General features: G+C 40.8%; 1 protein-coding gene across 8 annotated transcripts in view; it reads right to left on the bottom strand.

Moving 5' to 3' along the window:
* Positions 1-21,824, bottom strand: part of Nubpl (NUBP iron-sulfur cluster assembly factor like) — a 221,995-nt gene that overhangs the window by 186,581 nt on the left and 13,590 nt on the right. The window contains exon 4 of one of the 8 annotated variants that reach the window (XM_063261671.1): positions 54-514. Coding sequence (XP_063117741.1) covers positions 293-514 — 222 coding nt within the window. The 3' untranslated portion in view covers positions 54-292. 8 annotated transcript variants of the gene reach the window in all.

The raw sequence follows: 21,824 nt of genomic DNA, 5'->3' as shown, positions 1-21,824 counted from the left end.
CTTGTTCTGACCTCCTGAGAACAAAGATTATAGGTATATGCCAACATGCCAAGTTTTGAATAAGTTTTTTTTCATCTTTATTAAATTGGGTATTTCTTATTTACATTTCAAATGTTATTCCCTTTCCCGGTTTCCATGCCAACATCCCCCTAGCCCGTCCCCCTCCCATTCTATATGGATGTTCCCCTTCAAATCCTCCCCCATTACCGCCCTTCCCGCAAGAATCCCATTCACTAGGGGTTCAGCCTTGGCAGGACCAAGGACTTCCCCTTCCACTGGTGCCCCTTCTAGGCTATTTACTGCTACCTATGCAGTTGGAGCCCAGGGTCAGTCCATGTATAGTCTTTGGGTAGTGGCTTAGTCCCTGGAAGCTCTGGTTGGTGGCATTTTGTTCATATGGGATCTCAAGCCCCTTCAGCTCTTTCAGTCCTTTCTCTGATTCCTTCAACGGGGGTCCCGTTCTCAGTTCAGTGGTTTGATGCTGGCATTCGCCTCTGTATTTGCTGTATTCTGGCTGTTGAATAAGTTTTTAAGGTAGTGAACATTTTGTCACATGTGTAGTCAATAAACATGGTATAAAACACATGTTAGTGCTAAACTAGAAAGTAGAGTCTGTGGTAACCAGGAGGATAGGCTTCTGAGCAGGCCTGTTGAGGGGTTATCTTGACTGTACTAATTGAGTGATAAGTCTCACCTAACGTGGGTAGCATCAATCCCTGGCTGGGATCCTGGCCACGTAAATGGAGAAAGGGTGATGAGCAACAACATGCATTCCTCATTCTCTGCTTCATGATTATGGATGCGATGTGACCCACTGCTCCCTGCTTCTCTTGCCTTCCATGATGGCCTATACCCTTGAAATGTGAGCCGTAATAAACGCCTGTTCTCTTACATTGCTTTTGCCAGAGAATTTTATCACAGCACCAAGAAATAAGGTAAGAAGGTGCCATATGTTTGTGTTTGCCACATCTGGCAGTACTACCCAGTACTCTCACCAGAGAAGCCAGAATGATTCCATTAAAGCTGGGTCACATTATTCTGTTCATGCCCTTCATTGCACCACTCTCCTCGTGGCATTCTTGTAAGAGCGAATGCCCTCACTGCCTTTCACAAGGCCTCACATCATCTAGCCTAATCTCAACCCACTGCCTGCTCCTAACTATGGATTTTCACTACTCACCTATCTAGAGGCCACAGAAGCCTTCCCACTGTTTCTTGAAGAGCATGCCCTAGCCTGTGCACTAGCTAGCTAGTCCTCCTGGCATACTCTCTCTAATATGGCACACTTGGTCATTTCCTTCACATCTCTGCTGCTGAAAGTGTGATTTTCCCAATGAATCTGTTCATTAAAAACCCATACTCAGTCTCATGGACTTACCTTTCCCTTATCTCAAGCTACCATTTTTGCCTTCTGACATACTACTAATCCCAAACTGTGAGGGCAGAGCTATGCATGTCTGAGCGAGTGAGTGAGCCAGTGAATGAATAAACGTCCATTTGTTCCTCATTGAAACCTTAAGAGTGAATTGCTATATAATTTCTAAAATCCCCCACCTAGGTTTTGAGAGTCGATGAGTTCATGTAATTGCCCCCCCCCTTATAATTCTATGATAATGTGTTAAGACGGAGGACTCAAAAACCAGGCAATACATGCAAACTTTAGCCTGCTATTAGCCAAGCATGGTGGTACATGTCTGCAACCCTAGCAGCCAGGAGGCTTGGGCAAGAGGCTCATAAGTTCAAGGCCAGCCATGGCTACAAAGTTATTTCTAAACCAGTTCGTTCCGGGAAACTACCAGCCTGAAATGGGCTTGAAATGGGACACAGCATCGGACACTGCTTTAAAGACTGATGGTCTCCAGAAGAGTTTTAAAGACTGATGGTCTCTGGCTTTCTGGCTCTCTAAATATGCTTTTGCTGATAACTTCTAAAAGGTTCTACAAACTTCCTTGCTTATTCTATGGCTAAAAAATATGCTAGCTTCTTTTTACATTAACTGTGTGCTTTATTAAGCATTATAACTCTCTGTGCTTTATTTAACTCTTTATTCTTAAGTAAGTGCTAGGGAAACTTAACTCTTTCTTACTGTTCTCTGCTTCATTAAGTGCTAATATCTGGCAATTAACACATACTGTTTTAGCAGCAGGGAGTTGAGTGAAAGGATTTATTGCTGGTCTTCCTTTTTCTATGAATCAGCCAGATGCCTCTCTGGCTAAGCTGGTTAACTCTTTGTGAGCCAGAGAGGAAGGAAAGGAAAAGAATTAAGATGCTTTATACAGGCAAATATGCAGAGACACATATTCATCCAAACATTCATACACACACACACACACACACACACACACAAACATATAGACAATCAAAAATACACATTTAGATGGATGGATGGATGGATGGATGGATGGATAGATGGATGGATGGATGAGGCAAAGCTCCCCAAGCCAAACCATTCAACCAACAACTCTATTTCTTTTTTCTGTTCTTTTTATACCTTCTTAGATAAAAAGTTCTTTAGAAAGTTACCTCATAGATAAAATGGGAGTTACAGGAGACTGTAATATTAAGTTCAAAGCAGTGTTCCATTACAATATAAAATCAATTAAAAGTTCAAAGCAACAGTTTGTCCATGGCCTTGCCTTATCATAGTGCACACCTGTGACTTTACCTTTGAACCTAAATGTTCTTCCTTGAACACAAAATTGTCCCAAGTCTATTTCTCTTTTTAGTGTAATTATGAAAGTTTATTGTATTTCTTATTATGCAGCCTTTACTTAATATTCTGAGAAGTGGGCACATTCTATTCTTGATTCTAAGTTTATTACATCTTTCTAGCAACTAAGACCATCTCTAAAAATTTCTTCCTATGGGTTGGGGATTTAGCTCAGTGGTAGAGCGCTTGCCTAGGAAGCGCAAGGCCCTGGGTTCGGTCCCCAGCTCCAAAAAAAAGAACAACAACAATAAAAATTTCTTCCTAAAATTATTTGAATCAAATCAGGAATTCTATAGAATCATTATCTATTTGTCTATATAGCATTACTATAAGATAGTACATCTTCATAGGTCTATAGACATCTGCTCAAAGAGATGGGCCAATACCTAGTGATTGTGAAGTATTTAATAATAACAGGAAAAGCATATTAATATCAGGAGTCTTTCCTCAGATATAGTCTCCTTGGCCTTGTCTAGAGAAACAAATCTGTTGTAGATTTTAGTCCATCTGTTGTAGATGGTGAAACCATCTCAGAAAGATCACCTGCTAGTTTTTAGCTCCTCTAACATGGCTCTTGGCAAGTACTGACTATTCAGTAAAGCCCTATCACAAACCCAAACCTTCCCTAGCAAATACACTGTAGGTATGGGTGTGTATGGGTGTGCATTTTGGTATTAAAGAAAAGGCTATATAAGTGTTCTAAAGCTTATCTTAATCCTAGTACTATAAGGTTAAGGTAGAAAGATCATGAGTTCAATGCCAGTCTAGACTAAAAGAGCAAGATTCTGCTTAAAATACAAATAAGATGAAAAATATTTTAAGTGGGTTAGAATACTCATAACTACCACATTCTTCCCAAGAAACTCTTCTGTGAACTTCCATTCCCTAGGGAGCTCCCATGCTAGAACTCTGTGGGAGAGCAGCTAGTAGAAACAGTGGGCTGATAGAGAAACATGACAGAATGGTATATGCCATCTAAAGCTTTGAAAACTAAAGCCACACATGGAATAAAAAAGCTAATTAAAAAGAGAGATTTTAAATCTGCTAATTGGCAAAATAAGGGTACAATAGGGTTTCCAACATAACAGGGCTACAGAAGTTTGTTTTGCTATGTTTATCCCTTATGGAACAAGATTATATAAAAACAAGAAACTGCCTGCAGTCCCACATTTTTACTTAAGAAGTAATAGAGAGATACATTAACTAGATTAAGAAAAATCTTAGATCCTTGGCCTGTGGGTTTTTTTTTAAAGCATTAATGTGCTTAGTCAGTAAAGTTTTAATATGTGAGAAAAATTAGAGGCTTTTTATCTCCATGGTAATGCTTATAAAATACAGGAAAAGATGCCTACAGACACTAAGCTCTAAAAATAACATTCAACGTGATGGTGAAATCAACTAATCTTTTCGTTGCCAGAATATCAGCCTGGAAACCTAAAATGAAACTAAACACTAGAACCTTTCCAAAGAGGTAAAGTACTCCAACTAAGACACCACCAGGCTCTGGAGAAGCCTTATCTAACTGCAGTGCCAGGGGCAACCTGCAAATTCTGATTGCAGATCCTGCACAGAAACAGGAATCACAGACCCACAGGACAAGTAACCACTCTTGAGACAGAACTGCAGCTCCGGGGAATCATGTGCTCACTCACTCCCTCTGGATCAGGCTTCCAACAGTGTGCTGCTAAGGTTAAGCCCTTCACACTCCTCATAGAGAGGAGAGGGAGGAAGATAATTTACTGAGGAAAGTGTTTCTGAGGAAAAGTGAATTGGTGAGAACCAACTTACAAAGTAAGAACAATTAAAAGGAGAAATTATTTTTTGAGAAAAATCCAGGTAAGCTCGTATTAAGGTCAGCTAATGAAACTCTGCTCATAGTGTTGCCACCTACAGATAGTTAAGAAAACAAAAAAAAATCTATTAAATGTAAATTTCAGGTAATTTCTCTAACTCAAAAGCCAATTCGGCAACTTCCTAGAACAAAGAGAATCAGTTACTGCAACAAGCTGCATTTTATCAAAAGAAATGTAAAAGATGGCCCAAAAGGGACAAAGCAGGACAAGCCATGTCATAGTTTCTCACAGTCCTTCGAAACAAAGTTGCTACTGCTTCTAGTTACAAGTGTCACAGTGCACTGTGCAAAATTCGCCCTGCTGAGCATGGATAACACAAGAGAAAGCCACATGCTGCTTCTCTCCGAAGGCTGCTTAAGACAGCCTTTCATCTTACTGTATTAGGCCAGTGTGGTATCCATGGAAAAGGAGGAGCAAGTGAGGAAACTGTCCTCACAAGACTGGCTTTAAGATGGAGCTTAATACTTCTCTACCCCTTTATTATCTAAAATCTTTCATTTCAATAGGTGATGAAATTATTCAGCACACTGAATTATTCTTACAAAAGACACCACAGAGATAGACAGGCACATGTCTCAAAACAATACTATTAGCATTTAGTGGCTTTCAAATCAGCAAACATGACTGTTACTATTTTTATAAAATGTATGAACCTTGAAGATTTTGGTAATCAACTTAATCACAGATTGCATCTAAATCATGAGAGAAACAAGCAATTATACTGTATTTAAATATAAACATAACGATAAAGGTCTATCAAATTAAAAAGATTCAAAAATTATTAAAATTCCCAAAGCATCATTATAATATTTGCAATATTTATAAAACAAGGTTATAAAAATAACACTACCTAATCCCAGGTAAATTACAATTATGTAATTAATTTCAATTAAGTTGCTTTTGCAATATATACTTAAACATTAAATCAATATTTTTTTTCTTTTTTTTTTTTTTGGAGCTGGGGACCGAACCCAGGGCCTTGCGCTTGCTAGGCAAGCGCTCTAACACTGAGCTAAATCCCCAACCCCAAATCAATATTTTAAATTAAGGGAAATATTACATCTTTTTAAAAATCTCAGCACTGAGCCCGGAGAGATGGCTCAATAGTTAAGAGCACATATTGCTCTTGCAGAGCTTGATACCCAGCTCCCACATGGTTGTTCACAACCACCCATAACTCCAGTTCCAGAGAATCCAGCTTTCTGACCTCCAAAGGTAGCAAGAACACACTTGGTGTATACACACAAATTCTCCAAACATGCATGTGATGCATGTACATATGTGCACCAAGAGTGTATACATGCACCAATCATGTGTATGGTGTATACACATACATACACAAAACACTCACATGGTATATACACATACATTCTTCAAGCACACACAAGGTGTGTGCACATACATGGTGTATACATGTACATACAAGAAACATTAAAACATTAAAAAATACATAAACCTAAATTTAAAATTAAAAACAGTACATACTTAAAGTTAAAACAGTTAATTATCTAGACAAATAATAATTTCTTTATAAATGAAAATCAGTGCCATTTAAAACAACTGATTATACCTTTTAGGTTATTTTTTAAACAACATACTAAAAGCAACATAGGATAGATTAAGAAGCAAACGAGTACTTATATCACTTAGCAGACATGATTGAAGATAGTTGCTCATATTACCAAGCCTCAATTTTCTTACTTATAAAATAAAAATTAAGAATATATTCTAAATGCTTCACTCCTTCTTTAAAAGGGGAACAAGAATACCCTTGGCAGGGAAGAGAGAGGCAAAGATTAAAACAGAGACTGAAGGAACACCCATTCAGAGTCTGCCCCACATGTGGCCCATACATATATAGCCACCCAATTAGACAAGATGGATGAAGCAAAGAAGTGCAGACCGACAGGAGCCGGATGTAGATCGCTCCTGAGAGACACAGCCAGAATACAGCAAATTCAGAGGCGAATGCCAGCAGCAAACCACTGAACTGAGAATAGGACCCCCGTTGAAGGAATCAGAGAAAGAACTGGAAGAGCTTGAAGGGGCTCGAGACTCCATATGTACAACAATGCCAAGCAACCAGAGCTTCCAGGGACTAAGCCCCTACCCAAAGACTATACATGGACTGACCCTGGACTCTGACCTCATAGGTAGCAATGCATATCCTAGTAAGAGCACCAGTGGAAGGGGAAGCCCTGGGTCCTGCTAAGACTGAACCCCCAGTGAACTTGACTGGTGGGGGGAGGGCGGCAATGGGGGGAGGGTTGGGAGGGGAACACCCATAAGGAAGGGGAGGGGGGAGGGGGATGTTTGCCCGGATACCGGGAAAGGGAATAACACTTGTTGAAATGTATATAAGAAATACTCAAGTTAATAAAAAAAAAAAAAAAAGAATATATTCTAAAGCCAGAGAAATGTCTCATTGGTACAGGTATTTGCTACCATTCCCAGAGTCTAGAGAGTGAAAAGGAGAGAACCAACCCTGCAGGCTGCTCTCTGACTTCCACACGTGCGCGCGCGCGCGCGCGCGCGCACACACACACACACACACACACACACACACATACATCTATGTTCCACATACTTCCTAAACACTTTGTATATGTTTGTATTTGTATCTGTATATATTTAGTCAGGGACAGCAGCTTGTAAGCTGCTCTACCTCTGTGCTAGAATGTTCCCTGGCTCAAGCCTGTGTGAGCCTTGTGCAAGCAACTACAGCTGCTATGAGCCTGTATTCCTGTCTTGTCTAAAAGTCTGTTTTCCTCTAGTCCTCCCTGACCTCTGGTTCTTAAAAAGCTTTCCACACTCCCCTTCCATGATGGCTCCTGAGCCCTGGGGTGAGGGAGATAGACAAGTGCTGCCATCTGTGGCTAAGCACTCCACAGGCACTCCAGCTAATGCCTTAACAGTCATGCGCTGCAACACAAAAACAAACAAGCAAACCTTCTGTGGTGCAATCTGAGGGCCGCACTAACCTATGGGCACAGACATGACAGAGCAGTTTGTCATGTTGTCCATATATCAGAATGACAGTAGTATGTGCACCCTTGGAGCCTATGAGATTCCCAACCACGAGTTCTTGGCCAGAATTAAAGTACAAAATATGTGTTTCTTCCTGTGAAATGGTCCTCAAATCAATCAGAAAGCAGTTGATTAGTCTATAGACCCATGCCACTACTGTACCCATGGGCATATCTTGCCATGCTGGTCATTCTTGTAGTTCACAGCTGGGTAAGACCACTGATAACTTTTTTCACCTCTAGAAGCCTACACGGCTTCATCCACACTATAAAAGCCACACAAGAGGAAGATTTCCAGTCAGTACAAAGTTGATTTCCCCATGTACTATGACCAAAGTCTATGATATCTTCATCGATAGAGTTTTACCATCAAGTTCTGGTGGGCAACCAAAGGCAATGGCAATAGCTTAGGTGTCAATGTATTGAATTCTAATAATAACTCTAGGAAGTGGGTGTACAGTAAGTCTGAAAAAAACCAAGCCACATACCAGTCCCTAACTTCCCAAGGTCCGGCACCTGTCAGGAGGGAAGCAATGAGAACTCCCCAGCACACTTTCAGAGTCTGCAGATAACTACTCCCACATGCTACTTCTCTCCAGAGGAAAATTAAGTCAAAGTCCTCACAAAAGGTACAGACTTGGTGTTACTGTGTTTCTCCCTTCAACCAAGACATCTTAATGCACTGGAGGGAAATAAGCATTCACTATCAGCAAGTGTTATTTACCACACAAAACTACCATATAAGATAACATCCTAATTACTATCTTGGTAAACACATAACAAAGACTTCGAAAACAGCCCGTGTTCCTGTTATCTGAAGTGACACTGTCCATTTTAAGAGAAAAAAAAAAAAAAAAAAAAAAAACCATGCCTACCTTAAGGCTTTGAAACTGCTGTGAAAAATAGTCTTTATTCAATAATAAGTAACATCTTATAGAAACTGAGTTTAGAGGGTTTTATTAGCCAATTTTAAAGTACATACTTATATAGATTTCATGGAACAGGTACAGTCAAAAATACAGTTAATGAAACAAAAATCCTTAATCTGAAGCCAGAGGATGCTTGGCTAAAGCAATAGGAAATTAGTTATTGATAAGAAGAGATATTAAACCATGAGAGAAGCATTTACAATATGCCACTATTTTCTTGTAATTGTACAGAATACAGTGTTTCTTTGCTAAACCAAATGCAAGATATTTAGAAGCTAATATACAAAAATGACCATTTACTGAACCACACTACTAGCTCTAAGCATTATACCAGTGGTATCAAATACGTAATATCTGAGTATTGCTCAGAACTCGGTAGGGCAGCTATTATTCTGTTGTCATTATTATCTCTGCTCATTTCTAAGATGAGCAACCTGAGTTCTGAGAAGTAGAGTTCCCTGCCAACGTTCATACAGTTAACAAGTGAAGCTGGCACACAGAGTTTGGACTTATCAGAATCCGAAGGCCATCGTTTTTTCTACCAAGAGTACCCAAAAGCTAGCTGTATCAGAATCACCTGGGAGCTTGTTAACAAAATTGATGGCCAAGTCCCAGACCTAAAAATACCAATTCCCAGAGATTCTGATTTATTTAACAAGCTCCCAAGTGATACTTACACAGCAGGCAAGTGCTGGTCAGAGAAGTAGTATTAAAACCCACAAAACTAACTCCACCTGCCTCCTCTGTCTTCCACTGCATTTGGTGGTTTGAAAGTGAGGTCCTAAGGTCTGAGGCATCAAGATTTAAATTCAAGTGAGTGACCAGTGTAAGTAAGAGAGGAAGAATCCAATTCAACCTCACACTGGAAACTCATTTTGGTAAGTGGCATTATGTTCTTTTCATTCATCTCTAAAACCCCAAATCATTTTCAATACCCCTTTCCTTTCTTCTCTGTCTTAAACAGATTTCCTTACCATTTCGCTTCTAACAGTAACATATGACCACCTGTGATCAGAAGTCCTCTAGATCCTAAGTCCCTGTCTTGGTTACATTTCCATTGCCCTGATAAAATACCATGACCAAGGTAACTTATTAGGAAGCATTTAATTTGGGACTCGTGATTCTGGAGGGCTACTGCCCATGACGATCACGGTGAGCAAAGCAACAAGTAGGCAGGCAAGATGCTGGAGGCAAGAGCTAAGAACTTACTCACGGGTTCACAAATATGAGTGGGGGTGAGGGGGAGAGAGCAGGAGCAAGCTAATTAAGAATGGCACGGGCTTTAAAACCTAAAATCCCATCCCAGTAAGCACCTCTTCCAGCATCTAATCCTTCCCAACCGGTGATAAAGCATATAAGTATGTGACCCTATGCAGGCCATTCTCGTTCAAGCACAGGAGCCCCTACCTGCCTAGCCTCTCTTGGAGCTAAAAGATGGTCATAAGAATCAGTCATGGTCAGTGAAGCTAGAAAGGACCAAATCAATTTTTCTCCATAACAACAAAACCAACCACAGAGGAACACATCCTTTCTCTTCTCTTTGCAACTGACTGCAACAGTACTCATCTTACAAAAAATTGTAGGAAGTTACTCCAGAACCCTGATATACTTGAACTCAGTTTTTTTATTATTCCTAAGAACAGATTTTTTTCATACAATATATTCTAATTATGGTTCCCCTCCCCCAACTCCTCCCATCTCCTCCCTACTTTGCCACCCATCCAAATCCATACCCTTTCTCTTTCTCTCATTAGAATACAAAGAAGCACCTAAAACATAGTAAGATAAAATAACAATGCTGTGGCTTCCAGACATCTGTGGTATGCAAGCAAAACACCCATACACTCAAAATAGACAAATGTAGACGTTTATAATCAAAGCATAGAGGAGGTAGAGGCTCTTAAGAGAATTGGAAGTTCAAAACCTTCCTGAGGCTACATAGCAAATTCAAGGCCAACCTGAGCTACTTAGTAAGACCCTGTCTCAAAACAAAAAACAAAAAGGCCAACCTGAGCTACCTAGTAAGACCCTGTCTCAAAACAAAACAAAGCAAAACAAAACAAAACAAAACAAAACAAAACAAATAAAACCACAATCTGTGATAACAGAAATTCTAAACCCCAATTCCAAAATGCTAGCTCCCTAAAGTTTTCAGGCAAACATGGAGGGAGGTAACATGTAAGTTAGAAGTAGAAGTGACAGTAGCTGTATCTCTGAGAAGCATAATGGAATCATGAGAGAGAACGTAATGGTGGTTATAGAAGGCAATGGAATGGTTTTACTCCCCAAGGCATCACTTCTCTGAACCCTCAGATTAGGATCAGTGTCTCTTGTTTGCTTCCCTAACACCAGGACTTCTCTTCTGTAACACTTTGGTGGCCTTTTTCACCACTTCACCCATAACTCCCACCACAGGGTCTAACATATATCAGTTAATTACTAACACAGTTAAAAGAATGCCTTGTTAGTTCCATTTCACAAAGTAACTCACAGAACCACAAGCTGTGTGATGGAATCTGCTAATTTCCCAATTCTGCCAGAGCCAGAAAGCAACAGTTAACCATGAGACACGAGAGGGTCATCCAGCCGTCCCTGCCCTGCCACCTATGATTTACTATGGCTTCTGTCATATTTCCTGCAGTGACTCACGAGACACACACTAACAGCTGGCTTCCATCCTCCCTGTCTAATCATGTATAAAAATAAAACATCATCTATATTACCACAGTCATTTTCCTAGTGCGTGTGAAAATGTCAGAGCCCTAGCTCAAGGACAAGCAGCAGCCTTGCAGTCTCCTCAGAGGCAGATGTTAGCTACTCCTGATCCATTTATAGGACTTGCTTCCAAACAGGGCTATTCTTTCCTGACTTCATTTCCTCCTTGAAAAGTGATATTTAGTAGACTAAGATTTTCAAATTTTCCTTTCTTTGATCATAATATTTTCTTAGCAAAATAAAACCATATTTCTTTTGTGTTTGTTTTATAATGGAGGGAACAATTTCTCCTACCACACTACTTTTGAAACGATCTAATTCTCAAAACATACAAAATGGAAAGTTTTTTTAAAGAACTGAATTCACAGGCTCTGTAGAATGAAAACTGTAAAGACAAAACTGGGAGCTGATCAAGCTGGGTTTTATTAACAAGTAATGTAAGTCCTTGGTCACCAACCAATGAATCAGTGTCTCTGGAGTCCTCCTTGGTCACCAACCAACGAATCAGTGTCTCTGGAGTCCTCCTAGCGTTTGCATACCCTCCACCCTGCCCATACCACCAAGGTGGTGGTCTTTCTTCTGAAACTTAGTCCTCTGGAAAAGAAAAGAGACAAGGAATCTAGCTTTAAAGCCTCTGCTGGTAAAGAAAAGAAGCAGCACTCAGCTTCTCCCCAAACACCTTGCCCTGGACAGAAGCCGCCTTTAGTCATGCACAGGTGGCTTGCTCACCAGAATACTCTGGTCACAGACAAGGCCCTTCTATCCCATTATCCCTGGCATCCATTCATTTTCTAATTGTCTCCACCAAGGTAGTATTTCTAGTCTGTGTACCACTGGGGAATAACACCCCTAGTCAACACCCAATTTATCCCGACACTTTAATTCCTCAAAGAAGATGGAAAAGAACAATGCTTGCCACTATTTTAAGCAAAGAAAGGGAATTAAATAATAATAAGGAAAACAACTGCTTAAAATCTATTAGAATATTTTAAAACCAATGTCATTTTTACTTCACTAACAACTTCACCGAATCTTAGAATAAACATGTTCCTCCACCACATCCTCAAAACATAGAGCTAAAAGATCATTTTCTCAAATCTATTTTTCCTTCTAAGTAGTCTTAAATGCTGCCTATACTTGGATGACAGTTGACTTTAAATCCACAGTCCCAACTTCCCCTCTGAGCTCTGGACTTCCTCAGTACTCTCAAGTGTCTTCTGAGCATTTGAAACTTAATGTGTGTAAAAGAGAAGTGACTTTAGTTATCGATCTCTCCTCCATAGGTTGTCTCCATCTCAGAAAGACCACCATTCACACAGTGCTAAAAGTGAAACAACAATCCTGAAAACAAATTAACCTCAACACAGATGATCTTGAGATCACACTGCTGAGAGAAATGAACCAATCACAATTATTCTGTGATTCCATTTGTATGAGGTGAGGTACATAAAGTCATAAAATTCACACAGAGAGAAAGTAGATGGGCCATTACCAGGAGGGAGTGTTATTGTTAATGAATACTGAGCTTCAGTTTGGAAACATGCTAAAGTCTGGGGGAACATACATGGGTGATATTTAACATACAATGTAAATGTAGCTGATGCCAATGAACTGTACATTTAAAAGGTAAATTTGTGTTATCTATATGCAACTACAATAAAGAAAAGAGAAATTATCAGATATCCATACTATCTTTTCCTTCACCATCCTCGACCTTCTAGCAACAAGTCCTACCTTGATGGTATTTGCAGAAACTACCCACTTACCCACATCACAGTCCAAGCTACTCACTGTCCTCAGCCTAGATTCCTGCATTAGCACTGGCTAGTCTTCCCAGTTTCCTTAAGTCTATTCTATGCATTATAGTTGGTTCTTTAAAGCAAGAATAAATCATGTCAAGACTCTGGTTAAAATACCACTATTTCATACTCATGGAGAGAGCAGAGATTAAAATTTCCACTATGGATTACAGTGCTTTGGAAAGCGTGTACCCATCTACCTTCCCTTGGGTTCATTCTAGTCACATGACATCCCTCCTGTTCCTCAAATATTCCAAGATAAGGATGTTTGTTCTTCTTGTAACTCCATATCTCAATTCAGTCACTTCTCTGCTCAAATTCTGTCTTTAGATGTCCCACCTCAGAACACCTATTGAAAAGAGTGTCTCCCAGCACGTGCTGGTCCTTACACTGCTTTTCTGTCTCCTAACGCTCATTGCTACTAAAAAGTGTCCACTTATTATGCCTCTCCCACTTCACTGTAAGATCCTTAACGACAGAAACTTTGACTTACACTACAGACACAGATTGCACAGAAGTGCTTAGCATGTGGCTAAGTACATAGTAATTTCTGGAATGAACAGATAAATGCAGCTACCTTCATCTGTGGCTGCACTACATTCAATTTCCTTGATTTTTCATGTCAAGACGTGGACTTTTTTGTACATGAAAGAAAACATGTTATTTGAAAAAGCAATGTGAAACCTCAGGCAACCAACCTTCGGTGAAGGTCAGAGTAAACACTAAGCAAGTCTTGGACTCACAAGACACCTCTTCTACAACCGCAAACATGGCAACATTTGAAGCTGCCTGAGTGAAATGCCTCCTCTACCAGCACCAGACTGTTTCTGCTAAGACTCCTCCTCTCTTTCCAGTTCCTCACTTAGGAAATGAGAAGAAAGGTCAAAGTTCAGACTCCCAAAGACAACCAGGAGATAGTCTCTCCTACTTCAGCTACAAATAGGTCTTTTCAAACGATGTATTACTAGACATCTATAAGATTGTAATATTTAAACGATTTAATTCCTTAGATGCATTTTGTTTATTATCTCTAACATGATCATTTAAACCACCTTTTTTTTTTTTTTGACAGTGATTTGATAAAATAACAGCCATGCTTTAATTTCTATGGCAAGTCCTCTCTCACTAGGCAGGGAAGTGAAATTAAACATGTTATTCTTCTGCATTTATAAGCACAGAGCACAACAGATACAAATCACATTAGAGGAATTATGCTCATATACAATAAAAATTTTCACTCCTATCTCTTGACCCAGATACTCTTCAGCTGCACAGAATGTCTGAAATAGCCTGTTTGAAGCATGATACAGAGAGCATATTCTCAATTAACTAGGCTGCATTTTCATCGTTTTTTAAAGAAAATGCACATTTGAAGAACAGGATTAGACAGTCTTTTTTTTTTTTAATTTAAGCCACCCCAAAGAACCCACAGGACACGACTAGCACTTTGAACAGTTTCCATGGTGACTAGCAAAAAACCCACCACACTGCAAATAACATTCCAGTACAAGTTTGAGGCCAAAGCTGTTCCAAGGCTTGGAGAAGTCTTATGCTTTGTGTTTGGTTGAAGGAACAATCAAAACAGAGAGCAGCCTGGTCCCAAGAAGGGGTCTAAGCAACATTCCGAGACCACCTGAGGAGTTTCCTCCCTTCATTCAAAGAGGTGTCCTTGTTTAGGAGCCACAGGCAGCAATCACAGCAGCTCATCACTGCTCTTAGCGATCCCTGATCCCTAGGTTTTTATCTTTGGCCCCTAGCTTTTTTTTTCTTTGATCCCTAGCTTTTTATCTTTTGACTACCTGGCTCTCCTTTTAGAGCCCAGTGGACTAGCATCCCCAGCAGGGACGGCCCTGCCTTACTGCTCAGGGTCACAGACCACGCCTCCTGCTCTCTAACAGGCTTCGCAAAAGTACAAAGGAAGCTTATGGGAGACAAGAGAAGAGAAAGACTTTCTCCAGAAGCTTCTTAAGAATCTAAAACAATGATTGAAAACCCAGCAATCCATGTTTCTTTTTTCTATTTTGTAAAATTGGTTGATGTGGTTAATTTGGCAAAAATCTATGAGCGATAGAAGAGGAAGCAAGACATGGCGAGAGGTTCAAGCTCATAATTTTCATCTGATTGTGCCAAAAATAAATAAAGGCTCTTTAAAACTGCCTCCCCTTCATCTGAGCGCTCTGACCCACTTCTGTATGGCAGTGCTGACCCCAGCCCTTTCACACACTGCATCTGCCAAATGGGAACAAACACATGTCCTGACCAGAAGGAAACAGGCTGGAACAAACTCCATCATGTGAACTAGTCCACAGCCAAAATTAAAGCTTTAAAATGCTACAACCTAAAACAGTGCATTCTGAATTCAGATTTATTTTCCTAGCCTTTGATCTTATCAAAGCTTGTTTTCTATGTTCTTAGCCAGCCCACTGTATTTTCTAGCATATAATATTTACATAAACAAGTTTTGAGAGTTTGCTGCGTATGTTTTAACTGAAAATTAAAAGTGCTGAAAAACAAAAGCTTCTCTAAATCTAATTCTTCTAAGGCAAAGATGACCACTGGCAATTTGAGGGCATTTGAGAAAGCACTGGAACTCATTCAAAACTTTGGAAATTTCCATCACACCTAATCTATTTTCAGTCAGTTAGCAAGAGCTTACTTACCAGGTCTGTAGCAATGGGCCAGGCAGGAGTGGCAACTCATTTAAGATGCAGCCCTGACCCCAGGGTCATATAATGGCAGATGAGCATATGAAGAGACAAAGGGGAAGGGATGTGATCTGAAACTATAAGAAGTCCTCACAGAGGAAGAGGCATCGAGAAGGGAGCTGAGAGATAACAGGAGCTGACACAGAAGGCAAGGAGGACATCTAGTCAGTACAAAGGAGTACAGCCAAGTTCAGAGTAGAAAACTGCATAGAACCAACCCTAGGACCTGAGCTACACAACTTGGGCAGAGACCTGGATGCAATAAGAACATTTCTACAAACAGTGTGGGAAATCACTATTTAATCCAGTGTGAGGGAGCTTAGAGTGACCAAAGTAAAAGACAGAGGAAGGTGGTGGGGGTGGTGGTGGTGGTGGTGCTTTTCCTTTCCACTTCGTTTTGTTGTATGAGACCATGCTTTCATGTGATCCAAGCTAGACTCGGACCTGGTATACAGATGAGGATGACCTTCAACTCCTAATTCCCCTGCCTCTGCCTTCTAAAGTGTGTGAGTTATTAGTGTGTGCCATGGCACCTGCCAAAATTATAAAGTTTTGCCTAGATTCATAACAGAGAAATGAGCTATTTCTCCAGTTAAAAAGGCCAACAGTTGGTGACAGTCAGGTGAGAATGGAGTAGGAGAGCTAAGATGAGAGAGCGGGACAATGTGAAGGCTGTAAGGGTTCACACTGCAGCCTGGCCAGTCCATCCTTGTTACCACAGCCAGTAGCGAGCACACGAGTAAAGAACTCTAGATAACCATTTAGGTCTTCACCATTGAAGCTGCAGCACTGTAGGAGGAATAAGCCATTCATTCTGCTCCGTCCAAATCCCTATCCCATAGACACGTGAGCATACTAAAATGGACGTAGCTTTACTGAGTAAGTTTAGAGTGCACATCACTAACTCAAACAGGTGGTGGAAGGTGTAGCTAATTACTAAAGAACTCGTGGACAGAAGATTTTAGAGACTATGACGCTGGCTCCATTTACATCATTTGACCTATCTGTTGATGATGATGATGAGGAGGAGGAGGAGGAGCCCACATAAAGAATTCAGTCTTTTAAAAAAATAGATGTTGACTGAAGAAGCAATATTTCTAAATCAAGGGGACCATGTGGGAAACAAAAAAAAAATGTACAGGAATGAAGTAATATGAAAGAGGGGAAACTGAAAGTGTCAGGTAAACCAAGAGAAACAATGCTGGGAAAACCAGGAAATAAAGATCCTTTAAGTGTTGCCCCTGTGGTGGACATCATCAAATGCAGGCAGGAAGACAAGAATCAGGAGAGAAAGAGAACAGATGCAATGAGACAACCCAGAGAAGCGGCAAGGCGAGTGAGGGTGAACCCCAGCCTGTGCAACTGGAATCGAGGGCAGAGTGCAGCTGAAAACTGAGTGGTCCACACAAAAGGTAGGTCTCCTTAAACTATTACGAAAGTGTGCATTGTGTGTGCATGCATACACACAAGTCACCATCAGGGGACAGACTTGGAGACCACTCCACAGGCCCACTCCCACCTTTGCTTGAGACAGGGTCTCTCACTGGCCTCGAACTTCAAGTAGACTACACTATCTGGCCAGCCAATCAGAGGGTCTGGCTGTCTCCAAATCCCATCTTGCCATTACTGGAATTTCAGGCCACAACTATGCCTGTGTTTTTATGTGGGTCCCGAGATCTAAAGTTAGGTTTACCATGTACACACACACACACACACACACACACACACACACACACAAGGTAAACACTTGACCAACTATTTCCCTGGCCCTTAGACATTTTGTTTTTGTTTTCTTGTGGGTTTTGTTTTGCTTTGGCTTGGTTTTGTAACTCAATTTCGGGTCTTGAGCTTGAATTGTATAGATGATAATGTAGTGTGAAAGTAGAAAAGTCAAAAGGTTGAAAACACCCGGAACTGACATAGTCTGAGTGCAAACTCAGGGTAATGAGGGTTAGTGATTCATTCACTCATCCAATATACATTCTGTGCTATGAGGAGACCCAGGGAGAGAATTAGTAAAGACAATTTGAAGATGACCAGCAGACAGTCACAAGGCAAAAATTCTAGGAAAGGAAAGAAGCATCAAGAACAAAAGCAGGCCTCTTGAAACTAAAAAGCTTCTGTAAGGCAAAGGACACCATTAAAACAGCAGCCTACAGACTGGGAAAATATCTTCATTAACCCTACATCTGATAGAGGGCTACTATCCAAAATATATAGAGAATTCAAAAAGTTAAACTCCAAAAACCCAAATAACCCAATTTTAAAAAATGGAGGACAAAGCTTAACAGAGAATTCTCAACTGAGGAATCAAGAAGGGCTGAGAAGCACCTAAAGAAATGCAAATCAAAACAACCCTGAGATTCCACCTGACACCAGTGAGAATGGCTAAGATCAAAATCTCAAGTGATAGTACACGCTGACAAGGATGTGGAGAAAGGAGAACACTCCTCCATTGTTGGTGGGATTGCAAACTTGTACAACCATTCTAGAAATCAATCTGGTGGTTCCTCAGAAAACTGAAAATAGTTTACCTAAAGACCCAGCTATACCACTCCTAGGCATATATCTAAAGATGCTTCACCACACAAGGACGTGTGATCCACAGTTCACAGCAGTTTTATACATATTACCAGAAACTAGAAGCAACCCAGATGCCCCTCAACTGAAGAATAGATTCAAAAAATGTGGTTCATTTACACAATGGAATACTACTCAGCTATTAAGAACGAGGACATCCTGAGTTTTGCAGGCAAATGGCTAGAATTAGAAAATATCAACCTGAGTAAGGTAACAGAGACCCAAAAGAACATACAATGATATGTACTCACTGATAGGTGGGTATTAGTCAAAAAGTACAGAATATCCATGATACACCACACATAACCTGAGAAGTTAAACAAGAAGGAAGATCCAAGTGAGGATACTTAAATCCCACTTAGAAGAGGGAACAAAATAATTATGGTAGGCAGAGGGAGGGAGGCACTTGGGTGAGAGAGGGGAGGAGGAGGGGGAGGGGGAAAGGGAGACAGGACCAGGTATTGGGGGAGGAGACAGGACAGAGGCCCAGAGAGCCAGGAGAATGAATGGAAATATGCAGCTGCTGGGGGTAGAGGGGAGAGTAAGGGGGAACCTCTAGAAAGTCCCAGAGACCTGGGTTGGGGGAGGCTCCCAGGACTCAATGTGGGTAACCTTAACCAAAATGCCCAACAGTGGTGATATGGGACCTGAAGAGACCACCTCTAGTAATTAGACAGGGCCCCCAATGGACAGATGGGGACATTAACCCACCTACAATACTTTTGACCTAAAATTGTTCCTGTCTAAAAGAAATGTAGAAACAGAATGGAGAAGAGACCAAAGGAATGGCCAACTAGTGACCAGCCCAACTTGGGATCCATCTCATGAGTGGGCACCAGTCCTTGACACTATTACTGTTTCTATGTTATGCTGGCAGACAGGAGCTTACCATGGCTGTCCTCTGAGAGGCTCTACCAGCAGCTGACTGAGACAGATGCAGATATAGAGCCAAGCACTGAACAGAAGTAAGGAATCCCTATGGAAGAGTTAGGGCAAGGACTGAAGGAACTGAAGGGGGTGGCAACCCCATAGGAAGAACAACGGTGTCAAATAACCTGGACCCCTGGGAGCTCCCAGAGACTAAGCCATCAACCAAAGAGCATACATGGGATGGTCCAAGGCCCCAGCACATCTGTAGCAGAGGGCTGCCTTGTCTAGCCTCAGTGGTAGAGGATGTCCCTAATGCTGTAGAGACTTGATGCCCCGGATGGGGGGATATAGAAGGAGCACCCTCTCAGAGGGGGAGGGGAGGAGGCATGGGGGGAAGAACTCAGCTAAGCGAACGGGGGGCGGAGGGCAACATTTCAGATATAAATAAATAAAATAATTTTAAAAATAGAAAGATCTGGCATCTGACTCGGGGGCAGAAAGGGAAAGATGTAAGGATGACTGAAGAAAAGAGATTTAATGCTGAGCAAGAACATGAAAGAAACTGTTGACAAAAGCCACCTTTCAGTGAAATGGAAAGCGATGGAAAGAAGGCTTGTGAGAGGAGAAGGTGGGAAGAGCACCAATGGCCACCAAGAGAAACAGTCCCAGGCAAGGCAGAACAGGCATGGTGGCACACATTACAGTTCCAGTGTCTGAAAGCTAAGACAGGAGAATCACAAAATCAAGACCAGCCTGGGCTACAAAGTGAAACCCTGTTTAAAGAAAGAAAGGCATGTTGGGGAGCCATGGTAGACTTGAGACAAGTCAGAGTCAAGGAAGGAGTCTATAGAAGTAGGAAACAACAGCCTACCAAATAGTCACTCAGAGATAAACAGCCTGAAGTGAGAAGGGCAAGGTCTTCCCAAATGTGCTGAGCAGAGCCTAGGTGGCCACAGCCCCTCAAGACACGAACAAGCCTACATATTACAGAATAAAGAAAAGCTACTCATCAGAAATGCAGTGGATAAGGGGTTGGGGGTTTAGTTCAGTGGTAGAGCGCTTGCCTAGCAAGCGCAAGGCCCTGGGTTCAGTTCTCAGCTCCGAAAAAAAGAAAAAAAAAAAAGAAAGAAAGAAAGAAATGCAGTGGATGAATGCATGCATAGCTATGACAAGTGTCAAATATTTGAAGGAAAATATCATAATTAATATTTATATTTTTAATCCTAAAAGTATGTCAGTCTTTATAAAGATTCTTCGATTATAAAATATTTTGATCTATCAGTAAATGTAAATAATTTGAATTTCAATGCACTTATAAATATAAAATATTCCTTACTAAGAATTACCTTTGAATTTCAGAACAAAAAGCAAAAAGTAATGATTTTGCAATTGCTCCTCCAGGATTTGGTTTCTTGACCTTTAAAATAATTACACATTTAACATAAAGAGTGCTATCTTTCTCCTCAAAATAGCTTACCATGATACTGAAACAAAATGTTTTCATTAAGAAATACTTACTATAATGAAAGTATTAAAAATAGGTTAAAGGGCTGGAGAGATGGCTCAACAGTTAAGACTGCTTTCTCAGAGGTCCTGAGTTCAATTCCCAGCAATCGCACGGTAGCTCACAACCATCTGTAATGGGATCTGATGCCCTCTTCTGGTGTGTCTGAAGACAGCTACAGTGTACTCATAAATAAAATTTTTAAAAAATTAGGTTAAACCAGATTGTAGTCCTCGTACAAAATTGATGCTAAAGAAAAGATGAAACGAACTCCGTGAGCTTCAATTAAGAAGTCAAATCTGGATTTCCCATGTAAACTTGTGAGGAACATCCTTTTACTGCAAAATCACGCCCTAACTGCACTGCAGATGATAATGTGTACAGACTAGCACCTGCAGTCCTGTACCAGCAAAGACAAGGACCTCATCCTCGCACTGTCAGCACGCACCATGTGCTACACACCATGTGAGCATTCCACATACATCATCTTGTTCTAAAACTCTATGAGGAAGGCAGAGGCAAAAGCTATTCAGTGTAGAAGAGTCAGCTAGAAACAGGCCCAGCTCTGCCTGACAGCAAGAAGCTAGAATGTAAACTACTTAATGCAGAAACTACTGCTGTGGGTGGGAGCACACCATCTGCTCAACTTCTCCAACCCCCAAAACGGTAGCATTTTGGGAGTGGGGGGTTTGATTGTTTTGCAAAATGGTCTCATGTAACCCAGGCAGGCCTTGAAGTGGAACTTTCTATGTGGTGAGGGTGACCTTGAAGTATTGATCAATTCTGCCTCTGCTTCCCAAAGGATTACAGGCATGTGCCACCACACCCAGCCAGAACCGGACTCTTGAGCTAAAAATTTCAAGTCCACCACAGAACTTCAAAGGCTTAGGACAATGTTAGTCACATGGAAAGGACATTTGTGGAAAAAGCAGCACATCTGGAAAGAACGCATGTAAGGCATTATGTGATCACAGGAAAAGACAAATATTTTGAGATAAACAACAATGGAAAAGATAATCAAAAAACAAATTCTTTGAAGATAATACTGCTTCCTTTTCCATTTTTAAAACCAATATAAAATCTACTTAATGAGTCATTCTAAAAATGGAATGTAAGAACTTAAAACTTTGCTA

The sequence above is a fragment of the Rattus norvegicus genome, chromosome 6 (genome assembly GCF_036323735.1).
Source record: "Rattus norvegicus strain BN/NHsdMcwi chromosome 6, GRCr8, whole genome shotgun sequence".
In the NCBI taxonomy this organism is placed as follows: domain Eukaryota; kingdom Metazoa; phylum Chordata; class Mammalia; order Rodentia; family Muridae; genus Rattus; species Rattus norvegicus.
This window is presented reverse-complemented; position numbering and strand designations above follow the sequence as displayed.